Here is a 22,540-nt window from a genome sequence, read left to right as displayed (position 1 = left end):
TGAAATCGATATCGAGCCGTTATTCGCGACCCTGGCCTTGTACGACCTTAAGGAGAAGAAAAAGGTAAATATGTCCTGACTCATTTTAAGGCTTTTAGCAACACAAATATTGGGAAAGACTTTTCATCCCTCCCAGATCGCTGGTGTCGTCCTGGTTTAAATATTCCCTCTCTGAGGTTTTGTTTTTCTTGATTATGTTGGATTTTGTACATTTCTTTTACTGCCAAAAGATTATATATTCTGAAGGATTTACACAGCTGCAGTGTGTGCGTGCGTGCGTGCGTGTGTGCGTGTGTGTGTGTGTGTGTGTGTGTGTGTGTGTGTGTGTGTGTTTGACTCTGTCCTCCTTTGACATAAGAGGACAGAGTGTAACCACCAGCTCTGATGTTTCTTCAGTCCTGCACAACTATGTTAAAGCTTCTAGCTCAAGCAACACTGGACAATTCCGGGCTCAATACAGTATTGACGATGTTTTAGGGTATTCATGCCCTTGGTTTAATTTATTTAAGCAAACGTCTGCGTTTATGTTCATATAAAGCTGTCTGCAGTATATCCAGGAAATTGATATTTCCATGATACTATGAATGGTCATAAATATGTGAGACACGGAGTCCTCCTTTTCCACTAACTGTGTTATCTGCAAGGAGACTTGATAAAATATACAGCAGTGTTTGGCAGGAACAAGATGATTCAAGATGGATAATTCTCTTTTATGCGGCATAATTTCTACTGGGCCCCCATGGAGTCAAAACGTGGCCTCAATTGAATTTGATCAGTGAGAGACGTGGTGTTGTTTCATCCCCCTATGATGAAATGGATCTCTCCTGTGACATAGAACGGGGAGCTGTTCAGCTTGTTTTGTCAATCACAATGAAGGGTTTCCAGAACTGTCATTGGACATTGTGTCTTTGTTCAGGGTTTTGTCTCGTCATCACTTCCTCTGCTCCTCATTCGCTCCACGGTCTACCCTCCTGCCTGAAACTATCCACTCGCTCTCGATTGTCATGTTGGTCGTTTTATTTACTGTTCATAGATGATGGCACATCTGGAAAATCTGGAGCAGATGTTTGCATAATTCCCTGTAATTCCCTAGTTAGAAATCCGGTGCTGGGGAAGCATCGGGGTGAATCCAGGCTCAGTACATGCTCATGATTGGAGTGACCCAACCCACATAGATGGGGAATAATATTTTATGAAACTAAGCAGATGAGATATGTATGTATAGATCTGAAACGGCTGCACTGCATCTTTTTTATTTTAATGTACTGGATCGTCTGGAAGTAAAACAGAAGTAAAGCAGTGGAAGAATTGTTTTTATAAATAAAAATGACGTAGTGCAGCTGTTTCATGTGTTATGTCTCATTAAATACTCAGTCAGAGGTAGGCAGCAATTATGATGGAGGTATTGTAATGGATTCTATTCACAGAGAACTCTGCTATGAATTTCTTTGAAATATGAGGATGGCTTTCTACACATCTCTATCATTTTATATTGTGATTTGTGGAACACATATTTTACTGAATGCACAGGAATTGCATAGCAACGTTTCAGCCCTTTTTGCCAAATGGAGACGCCTTCCTTGTCATATTAATTGGATTAGTGTTATTTACTTTTAAGTCGCAATGTTTTCCATTACAGAAACCATGCAATAAATTAAGAGGGACCTGATTTATCACATTTAGTTTGTTCAGTTAGTCGAGTAATCTCTGGTGTTTATGGTTGAATTGTGTGTACCCGTTTTGTGAGTGTTACACAAATGAGTCATATGAAAGAACTATGCTACTGTGATGCCCATCAATAGAGCCATCCAATATAGAGGCTCAGATTACCAGGCTGATCCAGGGAATGTACTCTGGCCTTGGGTCGCGTTAAACCACTACTGCGTCGGAAGATATCCGGGCATTCCAGGATAAACACTGGTTTCAAAGCTTTGCTACTGTTTATAAATATATATCTGGAAATAATGTGATTAAGATGTCTTTCTAGATAAACCCTGAAGGATTGAGTTCTACTGTGAAATTTTTTTTCTGCATTGTTCTGGTCTTCAAAATCAAATGATTTTGTATCTTCCCTGCGTTTCACATCATTGTCTTCCACTTCCACAGATCTCAGAGAACTTTTACTGTGACCTGAACCCCGACCATCTGAGGGGTTACCTCAAGGGTCACACCCCCCAGGTGGACCACTCCAGCCTGGCCAGGTCTGCCATCTTCTCCGTCACGTACCCCTCACCGGACATCTACCTGGTCATCAAGGTAACGATGAGCCCATACTCCCATGAACACACCTACATGACTTAAGTGTCTGGCAGTTGGGGAGAAACGGATTGAAGTGGTTTTTTGAACCTGTGTGTGTGTGTGTTGTGGTCGGTCTCTGCTTCTTGTTGTTTAGATTGAGAAGGTTCTTCAACAAGGGGAGATCAGCGACTGTGCTGACCCTTACATCAACTTGCGGGAGAGCGACCAGAAGGTCAGACACAACATCTTCCTTTCTTTCCCATTTTACTCTCTGTGGCACTCGTGGCATTTCAAAGTTCTACACTGGAAATCTGCGCTCATTGTGTCTCTTTCACTTCAGGACTTCGGCTCAGAGCACCCTCTCCCCCTTAGTTAGGGTGTTCTGAACCAGAAGTCACTGCTTATGCCCTCTTGAAGTCTAAAAGTGTGCCTCTGACCCCTCACTTCAGATTCTACGTCAAATCTCATCCAACGTTTAGCAAATTTCGGGCATGGACGGTAACATCAAAACAAATCCTTCCCATAATACTCCCCCAGAACAAGGACAAGTTGGACAAGCTGCGGGGCCAGGCGGAGACGTTCTGCCACCGGCTGGGCCGGTACCGTATGCCCTTTGCCTGGGCCACCATCAACCTCACAGAGATCATCAACAGCGCCACGCCAGAGCGCGACTCCGTGGACACGGACAGCCTCAAAGGAGGTGTGTGTGGGTGTCCCCTGCATGAAGAGTGTGTGTGTGTGTGTGTGTGTGTGTGTGTGTGTGATTTGTGTGTGTCCTTTGTGAAGATTATGTTGACAGTTGCCAGTTTGAGGCATCGCAGGTGTGTGTGTGTGTGTGTGTGTGTGTGTGTGTGTGTGTGTGTGTGTGTGTGTGTGTGTGTGTGTGTGTGTGTGTGTGTGTGTGTGTGTGTGTGTGTGTGTGTGTGTGTGTGTGTGTGTCATTACTGTTTTTCCCCTGTAGTTGCACTATGTGTGGGTTTGACCTAATTGCAGTATTTGCAGGCGTGTGAGAGAGAGAGAGAGAGAGAGAGAGAGAGAGAGAGAGAGAGAGAGAGAGAGAGATGCAGTATATTTATGTTTGTCTTTTTGTGTGTCCTATTCATACCTGTTTGAAGGATTGCAACATTGGATGATGTTGCAATTCATACCTGTTTGAGGATGATGTTGCAACATGGATTTTCGTGCATCGTTTTTTTACCCCTGTAGTTGCAGTTCCTGCAGGTTCTTCCTAATTGACCAATAGGGACGCATAGGGAATGCGTCCCTATTGATGTTGAGCAAACTGTCTCACACACAACACACATTTCACACACATTTCTTAATGACTAAATAGTACATTTACTCATTAAGCAGACACTTTTATCCAAAGCAGCTAACCGATAATGTGTTCAGATTTTAATGAGGGAAGGAGCCGGTCAGGGAAGGTTTTGCACCTTGCTCAAGGATGCCTATCGCTAGTCAACTTTGGCTCACCCCTCCACTATCCTGCCCCTTGGTTACACATCTCTTGAGCCGTGTGTTTCCTGTGTGTTGTGTTCCAGGGAAAAGCAACAGCATGGACAGAAGAGCACAACTTCCCCGGCGGAACTCAGAGCGGTACGCTACCTTAGATGATCAACCCTGTATCCTGTCTGGCTTCAAACCTGCAACCATCACCATCAGCACAATCTTCAGACAGGTAGGACTGGGACATACACAGTACACTACATGTATGAATACACTATTCCCCATGTCTATTTGCCATTGTTTTTTCATTCAGCTGGTGGTGTCTGGTTGTCACTTTAAGACACAAAGGGCAACTCATTCCCTTAAGAGGCGTGAGATTGTTATGAGCATGTGGGCCTCTCATATATGTCATGCAATCCATTGCTTCCCTATCAAGAGGGCAGGTCCTTTGCCCTCGGACAATGTCCAGTGTTCAATTATTATGATATTTATTTAATATATCTTGCAAAAATGCAGTTTGTGTGACTTCTTAAATCTTGAAAAGTTACATGAATTGTACTTTAACCTTGCAAGAATGTAGTGATATTAATGTCTGCATTTCCATGACATTCAAGGGAATACTTGTGTTATTCAAATTTTTTATTTATTCTGCAAGTAAGGCCACTTTAAGGCCTTGGAGTCTTGGAAGGTCAACCAAAATAAAATGGCTTTGTTATTCTTGTTTGTTTGCCTTCCAGGAAGGGGACCGCCTAAGTGACGAAGACCTCCTCAAGTTCTTGTCTGAGATTAAGAAGACATCGGCCCCCCAGAGGAGAGTCAGGACTATACCAGGTCTCCATTTTAGTAGTTCACTTGACTTTAGTTAGAATTATAATGAAATTATATTTCATAACAACAGGAATGATGTGAACAAATGTCTTCAGTATTTAGACTTACATTAGGTGTGTTTGCATGTGCTTGTGTGTGTGTGTGTGTGTGTGTGTGTGTGTGTGTGTGTGTGTGTGTGTGTGTGTGTGTGTGTGTGTGTGTGTGTGTGTGTGTGTGTGTGTGTGTGTGTGTGTGTGTGTGTGTGTGTGAGTTTGCCTGTGTGTGTGTTTGTCCGTGTGTCTCCGTGTGTATCTGTGTGTGTGTGTGTGTCTGTGTGTATCTGTGTGTGTGTGTGTGTGCGTGTCCGTGTGTGTATAGGTATCATTAAGCTGGACATCTCGCCGTTCCATGACATGCCCCAGGCGTGTCTGTCCAGCGAGCTCATTCCCCTGGTGCCGGTGGCTGAGAAGAACATCCGACCAATCAAGGAGGTCCTAGAGTTTCCTTCCAGTGAGGTCTACGTCCCTCACAGCATTTATAGGTGAGCTCATAAGTTCAATAAAAGGCTAACCCCGGTCTGTCTCTTTGTGTGTCTTTGTGTGTGTGTGTGTGTGTGTGTGTGTGTCTGTGTGTGCGTTGGCGTTGGCGTTGGCGTTGGCGTTGGCGTTGGCGTTGGCGTGTGCGTGAGCGCCTACAGGCAACCAAAACTGACATTGCAGGCGGTTGACGAGGTCTTTCGCCCAAAGTGACTTGCCACATATTCCCAAAGCTTACCCTCCCAGCTAAGGAAATGTTAACATGAGTAACAATGATGAGCAACCGTAAACACGAGCACTAATGCGACTGTCAGCCTGTCACAATGTATGTAACACAATATGACCTGGCTGTTGCTTAAGATTGTGGTCAGGCAAGGCAGAGAAGCACAGGAGGAAATATGAGAGAAGTAGGTCAACCATTATTTTCTGTGCCTGCTTAATGGAGTTCGTTTATTGACATTCAAACCGAAGGAGGATATGGATGGGCTACCACTGTGGTGAGGGTGGTTATGGCGGTGTGCATTTCTTGAATGGATAAGGTCTTTGGCATGTTTCTGTGTGTCGGTCATTTAACTTTCTTTGCATGTACAGTGTGGAGCACTGTTCTGCCAGCTTATGTTTACCGGTTATCTTATTGTATTATCTTGTAGAACCAAACATACACAGGCATGCTTATCTCTTAGAGTTGTTAGGGGAGTTGAATACCTAAAGAACAGGAAGCAGATAGTCCTAGACAGAGACAGAAATCTTGATGTATAAACAGGATAGTTGAGTTTACTCCTTTGCACAACATATTTGTTCAGGTGGCCTAAGGCAGCGCTAAGTATTTTGACGCCCCTTATCACTCTTGCCCCTTTCAACACAGATGCTATTTTTGGCTTCACACAGGTGTACCTTAAGTGCACCTTTGCATTGATACCAACACAATTTTACAAACATAGTTTTTCAATTCCACTCACTTGCTAATTTTTACCCTTCAAGCACATCTTTGCGTTCATATCGTTTGTAGTGGTTATATTGACATTGGTGCACCTCTGCCACCACCATGTGGCGAAAAGTGCCATTGCAGAAAGCGCAATGATTTGAATATTAACTATTTATTTTTTCTCTCTCCAGGAACCTTCTTTTTGTCTACCCTCAGAGGCTAAACATTGTCAACAGACTAACAGCACCACGCAACATCACCATCAAAATCCAGTTCATGAGCGGAGAGGACTCAAGCACCTCTATGCCGGTGAGGGGATTTACCAAACAGGATTTTGCATAGCACATTTTCAATTAACCTTGGAATAAATGAACAGGGTACTTGAATATATTAATCCAACTTCTCTAATTTTGCAGGTCATTTTTGGGAAATCAAGTGGCCCGGAGTTCCTACAAGAGACCTATACCACAGTGACCTACCATAACAAGTACAACTGCTTTATGTCTTTTCTATTTTAACTATATATTGTATATCTGTACATATTTTGTTAAAGTCTAAAGGTAAAAAACAGGTTTAAGTATAAATTTAAGGTAATCCTATGTGCTTTCCTAGTTTTTGAGTATTCTTAAAATGACAGAAATGAATGAATGCATTATCATTGATATTAAATATCATTGAGCATAATCAGATGCCTACATGTAGACCTCAGAATTCAAACCCACAACCCTTTCAACTGGGAGTCCAACGAGCCCTGCTGTTGTGTGCCAGGTCTCCAGACTTCTATGAGGAGGTGAAGCTCGCCCTGCCCGCCCAGCTGACTGAGAGACACCACCTGCTGTTCACCTTCTACCACATCAGCTGCCAGCAGAAACAGAACCAGCCCAGCTGCGAGACCCTCATAGGATACTCCGTAAGGAAACCAAGAAGCAAGCCTGGCCTCTGAAGATTGAGCGTTTATTGAGCATGTATTTGTGGGGGAAAATATGAAATGTATACCACGAGTGAGTTACTGATTGATAATTCACTCACAATGGTTATTTGGTCTGAATTAGTGTGATGAGGTTTGAAATGAAATAGGATTGATGATGAATACTGTCAGCCCATTTAGCCTTCAATTAGATTAAAAAGTAAACTTGTATCTTTGGCCTGTATTTTGCTTCTCTCAAGCAAAAATATCCTACTAATGGTGTGTGTGTGTGTGTGTGTGTGTGTGTGTGTGTGTGTGTGTGTGTGTGTGTGTGTGTGTGTGTGTGTGTGTGTGTGTGTGTGTGTGTGTGTGTGTGTGTGTGTGTGTGTGTGTGTGTGTGTGTGTCCATCTCATCCCTTCCCAGTGGCTGCGCATGCTGAACAGCGACAGACTGCAGACAGGGCAGTACTGTCTGCCCATCGTCCTGGAGCGCCTGCCCCTCAACTACTCCCTTCATTCCCCAGAGGTCCGTCTCCAGCCTTCTGGTGTTTTTCTTTCTAACCTGGGATAAACAAACCATATATACCACCTCAATGGGAAATCTTAAAAACTGCACCATGTCACCTTTCTTTGTCAATAAATTCTCCATTAGAAGGTTTCTTAAGAATAAAACACGCCTATCAATAAATTAATCCATTCAAGGAATATTTCATCTTGATAGTTTTTATTCTGGTCCGTTTCTGCCTTTCCTCACCACCATGGGCACATCTCAGTCAGCAGTTTCTATAGCTATAACTGTGGCGTTAACTCAAGCCACTAGAGTTTGCTAATGGGAAAATGTCTGTCCATAGTGCAGGTTTTAAAGTATTCAATACATTCAATGCTGAGTGACTTTAATAGTGATAGATGCTGTTGAGGAGTATGTTTAGGGCTGTCGGGATATCAGTGTAGATGTCCAGTACTGAACACCCATTTAGATAACAACCCTCCATTTTACAATCCTCTATCATTTAGAAATTACCTCCCCAGATTCCTCCAGTCAAGTGGATGGACAGTCACAAAAGCCTGTTCAACGTGGAGATCCAGGCGGTGTCTTCCGTGCACCCACAGGTATGTCACGACAGTTGCGCCTTCCAGCCAAAGCCCAAACATACATCTAAAGAAAATGGTGGCTTGTGTTAACACACAACTTTTGATAAGCTCTCCTTCCTCCCTTCCTTCCTTCCTCCCCAATCCACCCTTCCTTCCTTCCTTCCTTCCTTCCTTCCTTCCTTCCTTCCTTCCTTCCTTCCTTCCTTCCTTCCTTCCTTCCTTCCTTCCTTCCTTCCTTCCTTCCTTCCTTCCTTCCTCCCCAATCCACCCTTCCTTCCTTCCTTCCTTCCTTCCTTGCTTCCTTCCTTGCTTCCTTCCTTGTTGCAATCAAACTTGAGAAAAAGACAGATTCATTACTAAACGTCATGATTTGTTTCCATGTTTCTAGGACAACCACTTGGAGCGCTTCTTCACGCTGTGTCGCGCCCTGGAGGGCGGAGTCAGCTTCCCGCTGCGCGTGAAGGAGGAGAAGATTCCCGAGAACAAGCTGGAACAGGAGCTGAAGCTGAGCATCGTGTCCCTGTCCTCGTCCCGCTTGGAGCCCCTGGTGCTCTACCTCCACCTGCTGCTGGACAAGCTCTTCACCCTCATCATGCAGCCCATGGTCATCGCAGGCCAGACCGGTAAGAGCCAACCACGAGGCTGTTTGTTGTATGGCTGAGATTTTGATTGACATGCAAGCACGTCCAATCAAGGACCCTCAACTAGGGAACAGTCTCCTGGTGAAACGCATGTGATTTATAATGGGGTTAAAAGCAATGTATCAGCCGTCTACAGAAAGATTACGGAGATACTGGCGGACTGAATAAACCTGTGGATGTTTATATAAGAATAAACCTGATTTCCCCCGTGTCTACATTGCTGTGAGTGACAAGGCTGACAGCCAATGAGTATCTTGTCTTGAGATTCCTCAAGATAGTGTCTTGACTCACTCTCTGTATCACACGTTCAGGGCGAGTAACGTGGTGCAATGAACGGAGGAGGCTGAGATTAAAATGATTGAACTTACAAATGAAACAAGCGTACAAATTAAAAAAACTCGCCATTTGTTTTATTTAGTACTACTTGAGGCAAATCCGCATTTCAGGTTGTGATATTGTCCCATAATTGGTTCGATAATTTTTTTGGACATTTTCATTTGGGTTCTGTTCAATCTAGCTAATTGGGTTCCTGAGTGTCTGTGTTAGCTTAGAATTGTGAAGGCTCTGCTCCAGAGAAGAGTCTACAGTAAACTTGTGTGTGTGTGTGTCTTTTTCCCGCAGCTAATCTGGCGCAGATAGCCTTTGAGTCTGCGGTGTCCATCGTCAACAGCCTTCACAACAGCCAGGAGCTGGCCAGAGACCAGCAGGGCAGGAACGAGCTGTTGTCCACCTACCTCTACTGGGTCTTCTGTCTGCCCCGTTCCCCCCGGGACGTACAGGGTGCAGGTACCCCAACAAGTCCTAATGTCCGGTCATACCCTCATAGTCTCACAGTCCCTTAATCATTACTTTGGTATAGCTAACATTGTACATGAGGGTGCTAATTTGGTGTGTGTGTGTGTGTGTGTCTGCAGCAGCAGGTTCTGTGCAGCCCTCTTCTGAGGCCCGCTTCAGCACCATGGGCCGGGCCACGGCCAGCACCATCGGCACCATGCTGCTCCAGTCCCGCATCCGCAGCAGCAGCAACCCGGACATCCCCGGAGCCCCACCCTCCCCCGAGGACGCAGAGGTCAACCACATCCTCAACTCTAAGGTGTGTGTGTGTGTGTGTGTGTGTGTGTGTGTGTGTGTGTGTGTGTACGTTGACCGTTTTGGGGCTCGTGAAGCAATTTTTAGGTTTTGAAATTGCTGCGCCACCAACTTGGTCCATTTGTGTGCACTCGCTTCCCCACGTATCGTTTGAGGCCCATCAGCATCAGTGGGTCATATCACCGTGCCAGGAGGCCTCTCCCCACACTAAGTACTCTGCCTGTGGCTACGAATCATTAGGCAGTTCACATGTACGGGACCTTTTTGAAAACTTTTTAACATTATGAAAATGTTATGTTATTTTCTAACGCCATTCTTTTTGCTCGGGGTGATTGGATTATAGCATTATCAATCATATGCTTAGTTTTAAATGTTATGGTTTGCAATTAAGGCATGGTTGTGTGTGTGTGCGTGTGCACTCACACAAGGTTTCTGTGTGTAACAATGCCTCGTCGCTTACACACTCCACAGAGCCACTTAATGTCCACTACAGCACATTAGGTTCTGAAACACCCCACTAGACACCCACTCTGACAGAGACATCCCCACCCATCACAACCACCCAGATGGAACCTGTGTGTGTGCAACACACACACACACACACACACACACACACACACACACACACACACACACACACACACACACACACACACACACACACACACACACACACACACACACACACACACACACACACACACACCACAACCATCATGCTCACTGATATATATGTTGTGAAAGACACAAATTTGTCCACACCCATTATGGTCACCGGTGTATTTGTGTGTTTGCGAGTGTGTGTGTGTGTGTTTCCCATTTTGCCTTTGTTACCCCCAGGGCCAGAACAACCCAGGGAGCCGCATGTCCACCTACGTGGACGCTAACACTCACTCCCAGAGCGCCACAGGGGGCACCAGGCCCTCCAGCAGAAAGGTAACACAGCACCCCCCCAATGCCACCATGCTGGGGGACCATTCAGTCATTCGCAGGGAGGGGGTTGGTGATAAGGGTTAAGATAAATGCAGAGCCATTAAGAGTTTAGCAGAACAGCAAGGGGCCGCGGCACTCACTTATCTTTCTAATGTCTGAGAGTAGTGTAAGTGCTGTCGCCACAATGGCCTGTCCGGGTATTGTGTCTGGCTCGCCATGGTTACAGCTTATTGCCATGGTTACTACTTCCTCCTCATCAGCCATGGCTTCTCACAGACCTCCGGACAATGTAGCCGTTCAATTACGGGGAGCAAAAAAAAGTGTATCAGAATATAGAGAGCTTTATTATTAGAGCACCCTTACCACATGTCACCACAAGGGGGCGGCATGATGCTAGACAACCCCACCTTACTGGGCGGTTGTGTTTTAGGATTCTTGAGGAATTTGAACCATCAGCAAGTTCAAACAGGAGGTGATATACACAGGTGAACAACAGTGTATTGCTTCTATGAGACCATGGTTATGGTATTAAAGACCAGCAACAAACAAAATACGATCCGCAAAATTTCCGCATAACAGAGAAGGATGGCCCATTGCAATTCTTGTGACTCTGTTTGCGCTGAGGAGGTCTCACGACGTACCGCGCGTGTCGGTGTTGTTTTCGTAGCAGTTCCACGAGGAGCTGGCCCTGCAGATGGTCGTGAGCACCGGCGTGTGCCGGGAGAACGCCTACAAATACGCCTGGTTCTTCTTCGAGCTGCTGGTCAGTCCGTCACACACACACACACACACACACACGCACGCACGCACGCACGCACGCACGCACGCACGCACGCACGCACGCACGCACGCACGCACGCACGCACGCACGCACGCACGCACACACACACACACACACACACACACACACACAGTGGTTCTCTATTGTTCTGTATTGACGGTGTGTACGGTACGGTGTCCTTCTAAGTCTTTTTTTATTTTTTTCGGAGCACAGGTGAAGAGTATGGCACAACACGTCTCGAATCTAGAGAAAGGCAGAATGCCACGACAGAGTCGGTTCTCTGATCGGTTCAAAGATGATATCACCACCATCGTGTCCGTGGTGACCGCTGAGATCGCCACCATCCTAGTCAAGCAACAAAAGGTGAGGACAAACAAACAAGCACAACAAAACCAAAGACATTTGTGGACCAACAGATTTACCTTCTTTAAAGTGATTCTATAGAGCAATATAATCACCATTGTGTGTTCACCATGGCTGGCCTCAACCAGTGACAATGTTAGGACAATTGAACCTTTCTACCGACCCCCGAAGCCCTGATATGTTTATTTTCTGCTCAACTTAAGGTCAACTTAATACCAATCATGTTTCCCCGGCTGACGGGTATTTGTGATCGTTACCTATTGATCAAATCTATTGATTTTTGTTGTTGTTGTTTTAGGAGCAGGAGCAGGCAGAGAAAGTAAATATCAGCCTGGCCTTCTTCCTGTATGACCTGCTGTCTCTAATGGACAGAGGCTTCGTGTTCCATCTGGTGAAGAACTACTGTAACCAGGTAAGTCACACACACTCTCTCTCTCTCTCTCTCTCTCTCTCTCACTCACTCACTCACTCACTCACACTCACACTCACACTCACACTCACACTCACACTCACATCACCCATTTCAATGATAACCAAAACCGTTTCAGACACGAGATCAAGAAGTTAAGATTCTCATCCCTTAGCAAGAAGCCTAACCTCTAGCAGCTCATTAATGCCATATAGCTCCAAAAATTCACCTTTATGTCACTTACAATCAAACTGACCGAATAGGTCAGTTTAATGGTCTTACAAAACACATCAAACAGTGGGATCATAGATCAGAATGAACGGATTCCCTCTGCTCCCCTGCGTAGATGTCATCCAAGGGTATTCTAATGCCCACGTTGATCAGCATGCGCTTGGAGTTCCTGCGCATCCTGTGCAGTCATGAGCACTACCTCAGCCTCAGCCTCTTCTTCAGTAGCACAGCCTCCGCTCCCGCCTCCCCCTGCCCCTCCATCTCCTCACAGGTGAGTCCTGCCGCCGCTCAAAAGGGCTTTTGTTGTCAATGACGATGTATCTGAATTAAAGAAGTCTCAGTGAGAGATGTACAGAATTATTATAATTTGTTGTCTCATTTTGTTATTCAGAATCTGGAAGGAAAAAACAAAACAGATTTTTTCGTGGATTGTCTAGTTGTACATCCCATACAGTCACATAAAGCATACTCCATTAGATTTGTGTACGCTGATAAACATTCAGCCCATCATACAGGCAACAGTAGCAGCCATTAAAAGTTCCTGTCCTTCAAACTCCATCCCTCACTTTCTTTGGCCCTCTCCTTCTCTTTCTTTCTGTGTATTTCGTTGTTGCTGCTGTCGCTCGCGTGTCAGACCTCCAGCTCATACAGCTACCAGGAGCAGCAGCGGATTCTGGGACTTTTTGAACTGACTCAGGAGTTCAAGCAGCAGCACTATCTCACTGGTCTGCTGTTGACAGAGCTCAGCGCTGCACTGGACATGGAGTCAGAGGGGTACACTCACTCTCTCACTCACTCACTCACTCACTCACTCACTCACTCACTCACTCACTCACTCACTCTCTCTCTCACTCACTCACTCACTCACTCACTCACTCACTCACTCACTCACTCACTCACTCACTCACTCACTCACTCACTCACTCACTCACTCACTCACTCACTCACTCACTCACTCACTCACTCACTCACTCACTCACTCACTCACTCATGTACGCATGCAGGGCCGGAAACAAACACAATTCAACACTCATGCATGAATCAGCATGCAGGCACACATAAATGCCTCGATACCCACGCACTCTCATTTCATCGATACTCCCCTAGTCAACATGTTCTGTCTTGTTTTGCAGGGGAAAGGTACAGAGGAAGGCAATCAATGCCATCTACAGCCTGCTGTGTGCCCACGACCTAGACCAACGCTGTGTGAAACCTGAGGTCGGAGCAAAGGTCGCTGCGCTCTACCTCCCCCTAGTGGGCGTCATCATCGACTCCATCAATTACCTGGACTTCACAGGTACGCCCGAAATGCCCTACATGCAAACTATATACCCCGAAGAGAAACAAATAGGACTGTGTAACATTCCCACAGAATTAAATCCACATGCAGCGACTGCGTTCACCGGCAGTGATTTGGTTTATGTAGGAAAATATTAATATATAAATGTGACACCTAATTGGTAGGTGATAACGTATGTTGGGTTGACATCTGTGTTGTTCTAGTCTCCGAAGCGCGCAGCGGGAAAAACAAGACTGGCGGACCTGACGACGACCTGGAAAATGTCCCTCCTATCAATCAGTCTGTCGCCATGGCAATCGCTGGGAACCCTTTCAACACCCTGGGGAGAAGTGCTCTGGTTTCCATGGCATCCGTCGTAAGTCACTAACTATAATTTCTCACGGTTATGATTACTACAACAACAACAACAACAAGTTTTGCTGGGGATTAGTTTTCTGTATTGTAGTAAAGGGGCAAACAAATTTTCATCCGCGTATACTATGTGTGTGTTTTTGTGTGTGGGTGGGTGTGCGCATGCTTTTTTGGTAGAGCTGGTTGCGTGTGTGTGTGCGGGGGTCTCTGTCTGTGCGGTGGGCCCTCTCAACAGGTGAGTTGCAATGAAATGGATTGATTACCTGTCAAGAGCCATCCACATACTTCATCCATCGTGGAAACACACAGAGACACACACGCACACGCACATATAGTGCTAGTTTATGGGCATGCGTTGCCTTCATAAGTGAAAGGGGCCTTCTTCCCTGACAAACACATAAATCACATGTAGCCGAAGCAACAGCACTAAAAAACCTCTGCGCCCGTATCCAGCCCCTCCGACCTCTCGGCCACTCTTCATTAGGTCGACGGGTTTTCTACACGTTGGTCGACGGATTAACGCGGTTGTTGTTGTTGTTGTTGTTGTCGGCGGTGTTGTTGTTGGGGGGGAGGGAGAAGGGCCGAGAGAGGCGTTGACCTTTCTAAGGTCAGAGCTGTCAGACTTCCTGTGTGTTTATTGTTTCTCTCAGCTCCCATCATTTCTCTCCAGAGCAAACTTAATTTGAGTCTTTTATTTAGCAATTGTTCATTATTCGCAACATGGGGAGGATTCATCATCAGTCTGTGTTGTCCAATGAAACGGCATAGCGTCGGCCATTGTGTTCACCTGGTGCGCTCTGCGTTGTTGCGGTGAGAGGAACTGGCAGGGCCAGGTGAGAAGCTCAGGAGACAATGCTCCCCTCCAGGTTAATGCCTCCTATTTATCAGCAGTAGTTCTCCTCTAAAGATTCTTCATCTTAAAGAGGACATTGGATTAATCAGATCCCCCCCCCCCCCCATGGTAGCATATTAAGCACAACTTTTCCCCAAAATTTTCCCCAAAATTAAGCACATATTTCCCCATCTCCCAACAGAGAACCGCACTTCACTTAAGACTCAGAGTTATCTTATTCTTAGTGCTTTTTTCACGATTGTTTAGCTGTGTGTGTTTCGTCTGTGTGTGTTTCGGTTGTCCTTGTGGACACAAAGACACATGAACAGACGTACACTTTTAGATTTGTGTGAATGTGTGTGTGTTTGTCTATGTGTGTGCGTGTTTGCCCTCTGGTTAGCGCTAACTAGTGCTCCGTCTCTCTCTCCCCTGTGTGTCCTCAGCAAAGTAAGTCAGTGGCCACGCTGGCGGCGGACACCAGCCGGCACCTGCTGGTGTGTTTCCTGTGGGTGATGAAGAACGCGGAGAGAGGCCTGATCCAGCGTTGGACGGTGGACATGCCCTCCTCCCAGCTCAACCGCCTGCTGGAGCTCCTCACCATCTGTGTCTCCTGCTTTGAATACCGGGTCAGTCTACTCTCCGTGCTTCCACCTGTTTCCCTTTGCTTCCCTGGCTTTTGGTCCGTCTGATGTATTTTAATGACCGCATTAGCCTCTCTTCATAAAGTGTGTGTGTGTGTGTGTGTGTGTGTGTGTGTGTGTGTGTGTGTGTGTGTGTGTGTGTGTGTGTGTGTGTGTGTGTGTGTGTGTGTGTGTGTGTGTGTGTGTGTGTGTGTGTGTGTGTGTGTAGGGTAAGCAGAGCAGTGACAAGGTGAGCAACCAGGCGCTGCAGAAGTCCCAGCAGGCCAAGCTGCAGCTGGAGGAGGCCCTGCTGAGAGGCATGGGCGCGCGGGGAGAGATGATCAGAAGAGTCGGAGGTACTTAAGGCCAAATGACACATCTGAGTTGAACGGCCTCCGTGGGCACGGGCGGGTCCCTTTGCCGGAGTGGGTATTTATTGTCGGTTTAAATCACGTCAGGCGATCTTTATAATATGAAGAGGTTGTGTCGTACAAGTGAGCGTGGGATATACGCGAGCCTCCTCAAATAGTCTTAGACGAGTGGCAGTAGTCCAATGTAGCGGTGGCTATTTAGGACAGAAGCATGGTTAATTAGGATGAATGTTTAGTTTGTTAAATTGAGTGTGTCATCTTTCGGCACATTGAACGTTCTTTTCTTATTATTACATTTCATTTTCTTTTCTTTACGCAAACCTCGGCTATTAGAAACAGAACCATTTCGAATAAGAAGATATGCGTGATTCGCTAAATTGTGCTATCTTAGTAGCTAATGCTAATCACTGATCGTTTGACCTCTTTGGAAGGAATGGAACGGACATTGGGTCAGAGGGAAAACCTACGCTGGAGGAAAGACCTCACTCAGTGGAGACAGACCAATGACAGGCAGGACAAGTAGGTATTCTGTTCTCCACAGAGTAGAAAGGTGGCTTTTAATTCAACCTCAATGATGTAATAGTTTGTTTTTTGTTGTATTTCTTAATCGTTGCGCTCTGCATGTCTTCTAATCAAATTTGCCTCATTGTCTCATTGTTTTCCTCCCTTTCTTTCCTCTGTTCTGTGTCCAACTGCCCTCCCCGCTCTCCCCCACTGTGTAATAATGTCATCAGAACAAAAGCCGAGTTGGACCAAGAGGCTGTCATCAGTGGAAACCTGGCCACCGAGGCTAACCTCATCGTGTTGGATCTGCTGGAGACCATCGTACAGGTGAGATAACCCTATCACCTGCAATACAAAGGTACAAAATATATACGTTTTGCCTTAGCGCTCTGTTTAGTTTTTTAATGACAAAAACCCAGCACCTTTGCATCATTTAAATAACAATTATAGTAAACATTGGCTATGCTAGCTTATTATACAATACAAATACATGTAGGCCTAGAAACCTGTCATTCTTTTTAACATGACGTTGGATAAGAGCTTTGACTAATACACATGAGTCTAATAATAGACTCTTGATCTTTAGTCCCTTCCAGTTGTATCATACATGTTGGAGCGCCGTACAAAACCTTACCGTCCATCGACCGGAGTAACGCACGTCATCCATCACCATGCATATCGTCGGCTGGATGGAGAGTTTGCACACTAGGTGCTGTCTATGTGTGTGTACGGACCACCTGATCATCTGTGTCTCTGAATCAGGCGATGCCGCTGGCAGACTGCAAGGACAACGTGACGGGTGGGGTCCTCAAAGTGCTGCTCCACTGCCTCACCTGCAACCAGAGCTCCAGCTTCCTCTCACACGCCTTCAGCACGCTGCGAGCTCTCCTAATCAAGGTACTGACGTCGGTGTTTGTGTGGGGAGAGAGGGGGGAGAGAGGGAGAGAGAGAGGGAGAGACAGAGAGAGACGTTGGTCTAATTAAGTGTCCGCTTATTAAGCGTGGGGATGCTTCGCAGGCGGTACTAGCTGGGATTAATGTCGGATCATTACTTTGCGTTCAAGCTTGGACGCTTTATTATATGATGTACAGTATCATCAATTTAGAACTGCTTTATTTCTTTACTTACTCTCTCGCTCCCCCTCACCCTTCCCATTGTGTGTCTGTGTCTGTGTGTTTGTGCGGTTGTTTGTGTGTGTGTGTGTGCGTGCGTGCATGCGTGCGTGTGTGTGTGTGTGTGTGTAGTTTGGAGACCTGCTGTTTGAGGAGGAGGCTGAGCAGTGTGCAGACCTGTGTCAGAAGGTGCTCCAGTACTGCAGCAGTCCAGTGGATGAGAACAGGAGCCAGGCCTGTGCCACCCTCTACCTCATCATGAGATACAGCTACAGCAACGCCAGCGTGAGCCCACCACCCATGCACACAAGCACGCACGCACATGCCCTCGTGCTACACATGTGCATAATTCAACAAAATCTTGTGGTGGAGAGTGATTTTCTTTTTGGTGTTACAGTGAAGTATCAAGAGCTGCATAGGAAAGCATGCAGGCAGTCATAACTGTGACAGACTGTATCTGTAAAAGTCTGTCCCATTCACGGTAAATTAGAGGACAGGGCTTTTGACACACCACACATAAATACACACATACATAAACACACACACGAGCAGAAGGGAAGTTCATCATGATTCTCGTACTCATTCCACTCATACCCATATTATTATCTTCTCTTCTTCCCTCGTCTGCTCAGCTTTAATGTCTTCCCGGTGTCTATTTTGGGGTTTTGGTGGAAGACAGTTTTCTGCTGAGGGATGTGTTTCTGAGCAGAGCCGACCTATCCGTCACCGTCTGCCCGCTGTGTTCCCTCCACCTTCTGACTAATGACAGCCGAGCTGTGCGTGTGTGTGCGTGTGTGTGAGGGGGAAGGGGGAAAGAAAAGGGTATGAACTTAAGGAGGAGGGGAGAATTTATTTGGTAATTCTGTTACTCCGGCTGCAGCCGAGGTTTCCGTCGTTGACAGTGTGTAGTCCCGGAGTCGAGCACAAGCCTAAATACACAACAGAGCCTCACACACACACACACAAACACACACGGGCACATGGTCTTTTAAGGATGAGTGGCTTTTCCCTCTGTGCGTGTTTTGTGTTTATTTATACTATCGTAAACGGGCAAGATCACAACAGTCATTGTGCGTCATCCATACTGCCTCTCTCCTCTGCCATTTCCCCATCTGCTCTTCGTCTCCCTTGTTCATGAAGACAAATTAGACCAGGCTTTGTGTCCCATTAAAATGATCCTATCAAAATGAACGCATGAAGATACGCAAGCACCAAATAGTATTACTGGGGCTGCAAAAACGACCAAAGTCTCTATGTGTTACTAGTGTCTGTATTATTATGCAATACGTTTCTTTTCTATAAATATCTAATATATATGATTATATTGATATTATTGTTATTATTTATGATTATATTTAGAGCAACAACTTGTGCTGATCACAAACACACACACACACACACACACACACACACACATACACATACACATACACATATACACACACACACACACACACACACACACACACACACAGTGTGGCGGGCTGGCTTCTGGGGCTCCAGCTCCATGCGTAGTTGAACAGAATGGGGCCGTAGAGATGATCCATGGGTGATTATGTCTTCACTAATGGGAGATCATTTCCCGCTTTGCCGGGCCATCTTGGAGATGGATTGAGCTACGTGCACACACGTGCAAGCACACACACATGCATGCACTCACACAGGCGTGCACACACACACGGACACACACACACACAGATCTAGGACCATCTCCGATGGATGGAGAGGGTGGTTGTTTGGTAAAAGGGTTTTGATCTGTCTGAGGGGTGGAAGTGTGAAAAGATGACCTGAGAGACGGTTGACATTTCAGAGAAGAAGAACGGGACTGGATGGTAAATAAGGTTGCTGCAGACAAAATGGGGTTTCAGTTAATTTAATTTCATCCTGCTTCAAGATTCAAATAAAATATATCAGGATTTGCTGTATCACAGCACTTCAGCCTATAACCATTCGGAATCACTTTGACAAGTTGGTAATTTAATATTTCTCCTTGCTGAAATGTTGATTTAAAGGAAGCTTATTAAAATCGCAGACGGAGGTTTCCAATTAAATGCGGATCAGGTGGAGGCGACACTTCAGTTAGTGGTGTGTTTATCTACCATCAACTGCAATCTTGTTTCATCCTCCAGAATTAATCGGAACAGCGATCTGCACGCCACCATGCAATCTAAATGACACAATGCTATATCACTTGCAGAATATCTCCCAAAAGCATTCGTAATCGCTACTATTCTTGAACATTGGAAAAATGGATGGTGCTAAAATACAGAATTGCGCAAGAAATAAAGCTTGATGTATGCGTTTCGCTCAGGAAAACATTTATCATTCAGCCATGATACATATATTTATACAAACCAGATGAATACTTGTTTATAGACTCTGCACTCAAAGAGTCACACATCTGTTGCCTTGTGTCCAGCAGGAATTTATCCATCTCTTGTTTTAAATAGAAACCCAGATCAAACCATAGCAGCATCTGTGGTGAAAAATGATTTGGCAAGAGTTTCTTCCATTTCTCTCTTATTTTACACGAAGAGAAACGACGTATGCTTTCAACAATGTCATCAAACACTGGCGTCAGTAGGTTTTGTATACTGCCGTGTATGAAACATTTCAAAACATTCATTCACAGCAGTGAATAGAGATGATATTTTAATCAGATAGGATGCATTATTTAAATAATTATGCTTTTTTGGTATCTGTACATTTCCTTTTGTTCTTAATGTGTATAGCTATACTTTTTTTAATATAGATTATATGTATATATTTTTTTATAACTAGATTAACTTCATGTGAGGTAAGTATCCACACTGCATTGAAGATTTTTACACCCTGCCTTTGTAAAACTCCCAGCCGAAAGGGTCTCTGTTCAATCCCTGACATCTAATATCTATAGTCCATCTATCTATAGTTGTCTATCAGGCGCCTAACATCCAACCTCCCTAACGTTTAGAAAAATAGAAATCCCCATAAATCACATTAAAGCGTTCTCAATCATACCACAGCATCACTGCTTCATGGGTTGGGGAACTATTGGAGCGAATGGGAAGCCAGCTTCCAACACATGTCCCCTCCTCTCTGCCCCCCTCCGTCCTGCTGTGCAGAACTTCTCCAGGGTGAAGATGCAGGTGACCATGTCCCTGGCCTCGCTGGTGGGTCAGTCGTCTGACTTCCAAGAGGAGTATCTGCGGCGCTCGCTGCGCACCATCCTGGCCTACGCTGAGGAGGACGGCGAGATGAGGAACACGCAGCTGCCCTCCCAGGTAAGACACGGGCACGCACGCACAGACAGTCAGACAGTCAGACAGTCAGACAGACAGTCAGACAGACAGTCAGACAGTCAGACAGTCAGACAGTCAGTCAGACAGACAGACAGTCAGACAGTCAGACAGTCAGACAGTCAGACAGTCAGACAGACAGACAGACAGACAGACAGACAGTCAGACAGTCAGACAGTCAGACAGACAGACAGTCAGACGCAAACACATATACGCACGCACAGACACACACACAATTTAGTTACTAGATGAAATAAAATACCAATCTGATATTCACATCCCCCCCTCAAAGTACATCTCTCCAAAGACCCAGCGGCGAGAGATAGAAATCTTGAGAAAGGAACACATATGGGATGACCAACACAGCAGACACAACTCAGTAGCAGAATAACAATGAGGAGAGGAAAAGGTGTATCATTTAGACCAAAGCTTGCTTGGAGGCCATGATGACACACGGTGGTGGTGTGCGGTGGTGTGTTTCTCCTCAGGTGGATGAGCTACTGCGGAACCTCAACAGCATCCTGTCCGACACGGTGAAGATGCGGGAGTTCCAGGAGGACCCGGAGATGCTCATGGACCTCATGTATAGGTGGGTGAAGAACAAAAACAACCGTATTGTCTTACAGGCTTTGTCCTTGTTTGGTCTGTCTTATCGACTGCCTCTCTCTCACTCTCTCTCTCTCTCCCCCTTTCCATCTCTCTCCCTCTCTAGATTATAGGATTTTTTTTTGCCTTTTCTCTCTCTCTCTCTCTCTCTCTCTCTCTCTCTCTCTCTCTCTCTCTCTCTCTCTCTCTCTCTCTCTCTCTCTCTCTCTCTCTCTCTCTCTCTCTCTCTCTCTCTCTCTCTCTCTCTCTCTCTCTCTCTCTCTCTCTCTCTCTTCTCCCCCCCCCCCCTTATCCCGTGGCTCACTGGGAGCTGGCTGGTTCCTATTTCTCTGTGGTCTGGGCTTGTTTTGCCTCTATTTGCCGTCCTCGCCATGGTTACCATGTGGTAGCAGTTTGGGCCTCTGATCTGGGCTGGGTGTATATGCAAATGCAAGCGGAGAGAGAGTGGTGTACGTGGTGGGGACGCGGCAGACAAAGAGGCGCATACATGTGCTGTGTGTTGGTTTAGAGATCACTCTGCGCTTCTGTGCTAATGCCCTCTACACGTGCCATTCATCATGCAGTCTGTTTGGGTTTAGGGCCCGTTCTGCGTGTGTACAGAATGTGTCCGACAGCCATGCAAAAAATGGCACAGCGAACGGCAAATGTACTTTTCCTGAAATCCTCGCCTTGATTCTCCTCAAATACAGACACACATGCACACATGCACAAATGTGCATGCACACGCACGCACACACACACACACACACAGAAACACACAGGCACACACACAATTACATGGGAGATAATCTGGCGCCCAGGTTCATTGTGTTCATTCATATAGCGAGCGGTGCACCTGGTTTACTTGAAGATTAATTGATTCATTCATCGTTTTGGTTTTTTGTTTTGCGTACGTTTGGCATGTCCTGATTCATTATTCATGTGTTGCTTGAACAGGGGAAACAAATTTCCATTTTTATTTTTTTCTAACTGAGAACATTTCCTGCTGGAAGCATTTCGTATAAACAAATTAGTTCCAAATCAAGCACACACACATGCGCGCACACGGTTTCTATCTATTCTTAGCCCTACAGAAAGCTAACCTGAAGGTGTGTGTGTGTGTGTGTGTTTCCATTCAGGATAGCCAAAGGCTACCAGACCTCGCCCGACCTGCGTCTGACCTGGCTG

At 45.8% G+C, this 22,540-nt stretch overlaps 1 protein-coding gene across 1 annotated transcript in view; it reads left to right on the top strand.

The window, feature by feature from the left end:
• Positions 1–22,540, top strand: part of dock8 (dedicator of cytokinesis 8) — a 29,088-nt gene that overhangs the window by 6,000 nt on the left and 548 nt on the right. Inside the window, exons 5-31 of the mRNA XM_060053487.1 lie at positions 2,107–2,256; positions 2,393–2,470; positions 2,776–2,938; positions 3,780–3,916; positions 4,422–4,515; positions 4,870–5,032; positions 6,721–6,862; positions 7,284–7,385; positions 7,889–7,969; positions 8,340–8,574; positions 9,214–9,378; positions 9,507–9,685; positions 10,522–10,617; positions 11,282–11,377; positions 11,609–11,758; positions 12,057–12,170; positions 12,514–12,669; positions 13,033–13,172; positions 13,532–13,695; positions 13,902–14,053; positions 15,325–15,507; positions 15,731–15,857; positions 16,615–16,703; positions 17,139–17,273; positions 17,622–17,774; positions 20,594–20,752; positions 21,256–21,360. Coding sequence (XP_059909470.1) covers positions 2,107–2,256; positions 2,393–2,470; positions 2,776–2,938; positions 3,780–3,916; positions 4,422–4,515; positions 4,870–5,032; positions 6,721–6,862; positions 7,284–7,385; positions 7,889–7,969; positions 8,340–8,574; positions 9,214–9,378; positions 9,507–9,685; positions 10,522–10,617; positions 11,282–11,377; positions 11,609–11,758; positions 12,057–12,170; positions 12,514–12,669; positions 13,033–13,172; positions 13,532–13,695; positions 13,902–14,053; positions 15,325–15,507; positions 15,731–15,857; positions 16,615–16,703; positions 17,139–17,273; positions 17,622–17,774; positions 20,594–20,752; positions 21,256–21,360 — 3,708 coding nt within the window. The remainder of the gene's footprint in view (positions 1–2,106; positions 2,257–2,392; positions 2,471–2,775; positions 2,939–3,779; positions 3,917–4,421; positions 4,516–4,869; positions 5,033–6,720; positions 6,863–7,283; positions 7,386–7,888; positions 7,970–8,339; positions 8,575–9,213; positions 9,379–9,506; positions 9,686–10,521; positions 10,618–11,281; positions 11,378–11,608; positions 11,759–12,056; positions 12,171–12,513; positions 12,670–13,032; positions 13,173–13,531; positions 13,696–13,901; positions 14,054–15,324; positions 15,508–15,730; positions 15,858–16,614; positions 16,704–17,138; positions 17,274–17,621; positions 17,775–20,593; positions 20,753–21,255; positions 21,361–22,540) is intronic.

The sequence above is a fragment of the Gadus macrocephalus genome, chromosome 6, assembly GCF_031168955.1.
Source record: "Gadus macrocephalus chromosome 6, ASM3116895v1".
Lineage (NCBI taxonomy): Eukaryota > Metazoa > Chordata > Actinopteri > Gadiformes > Gadidae > Gadus > Gadus macrocephalus.
This window is presented reverse-complemented; position numbering and strand designations above follow the sequence as displayed.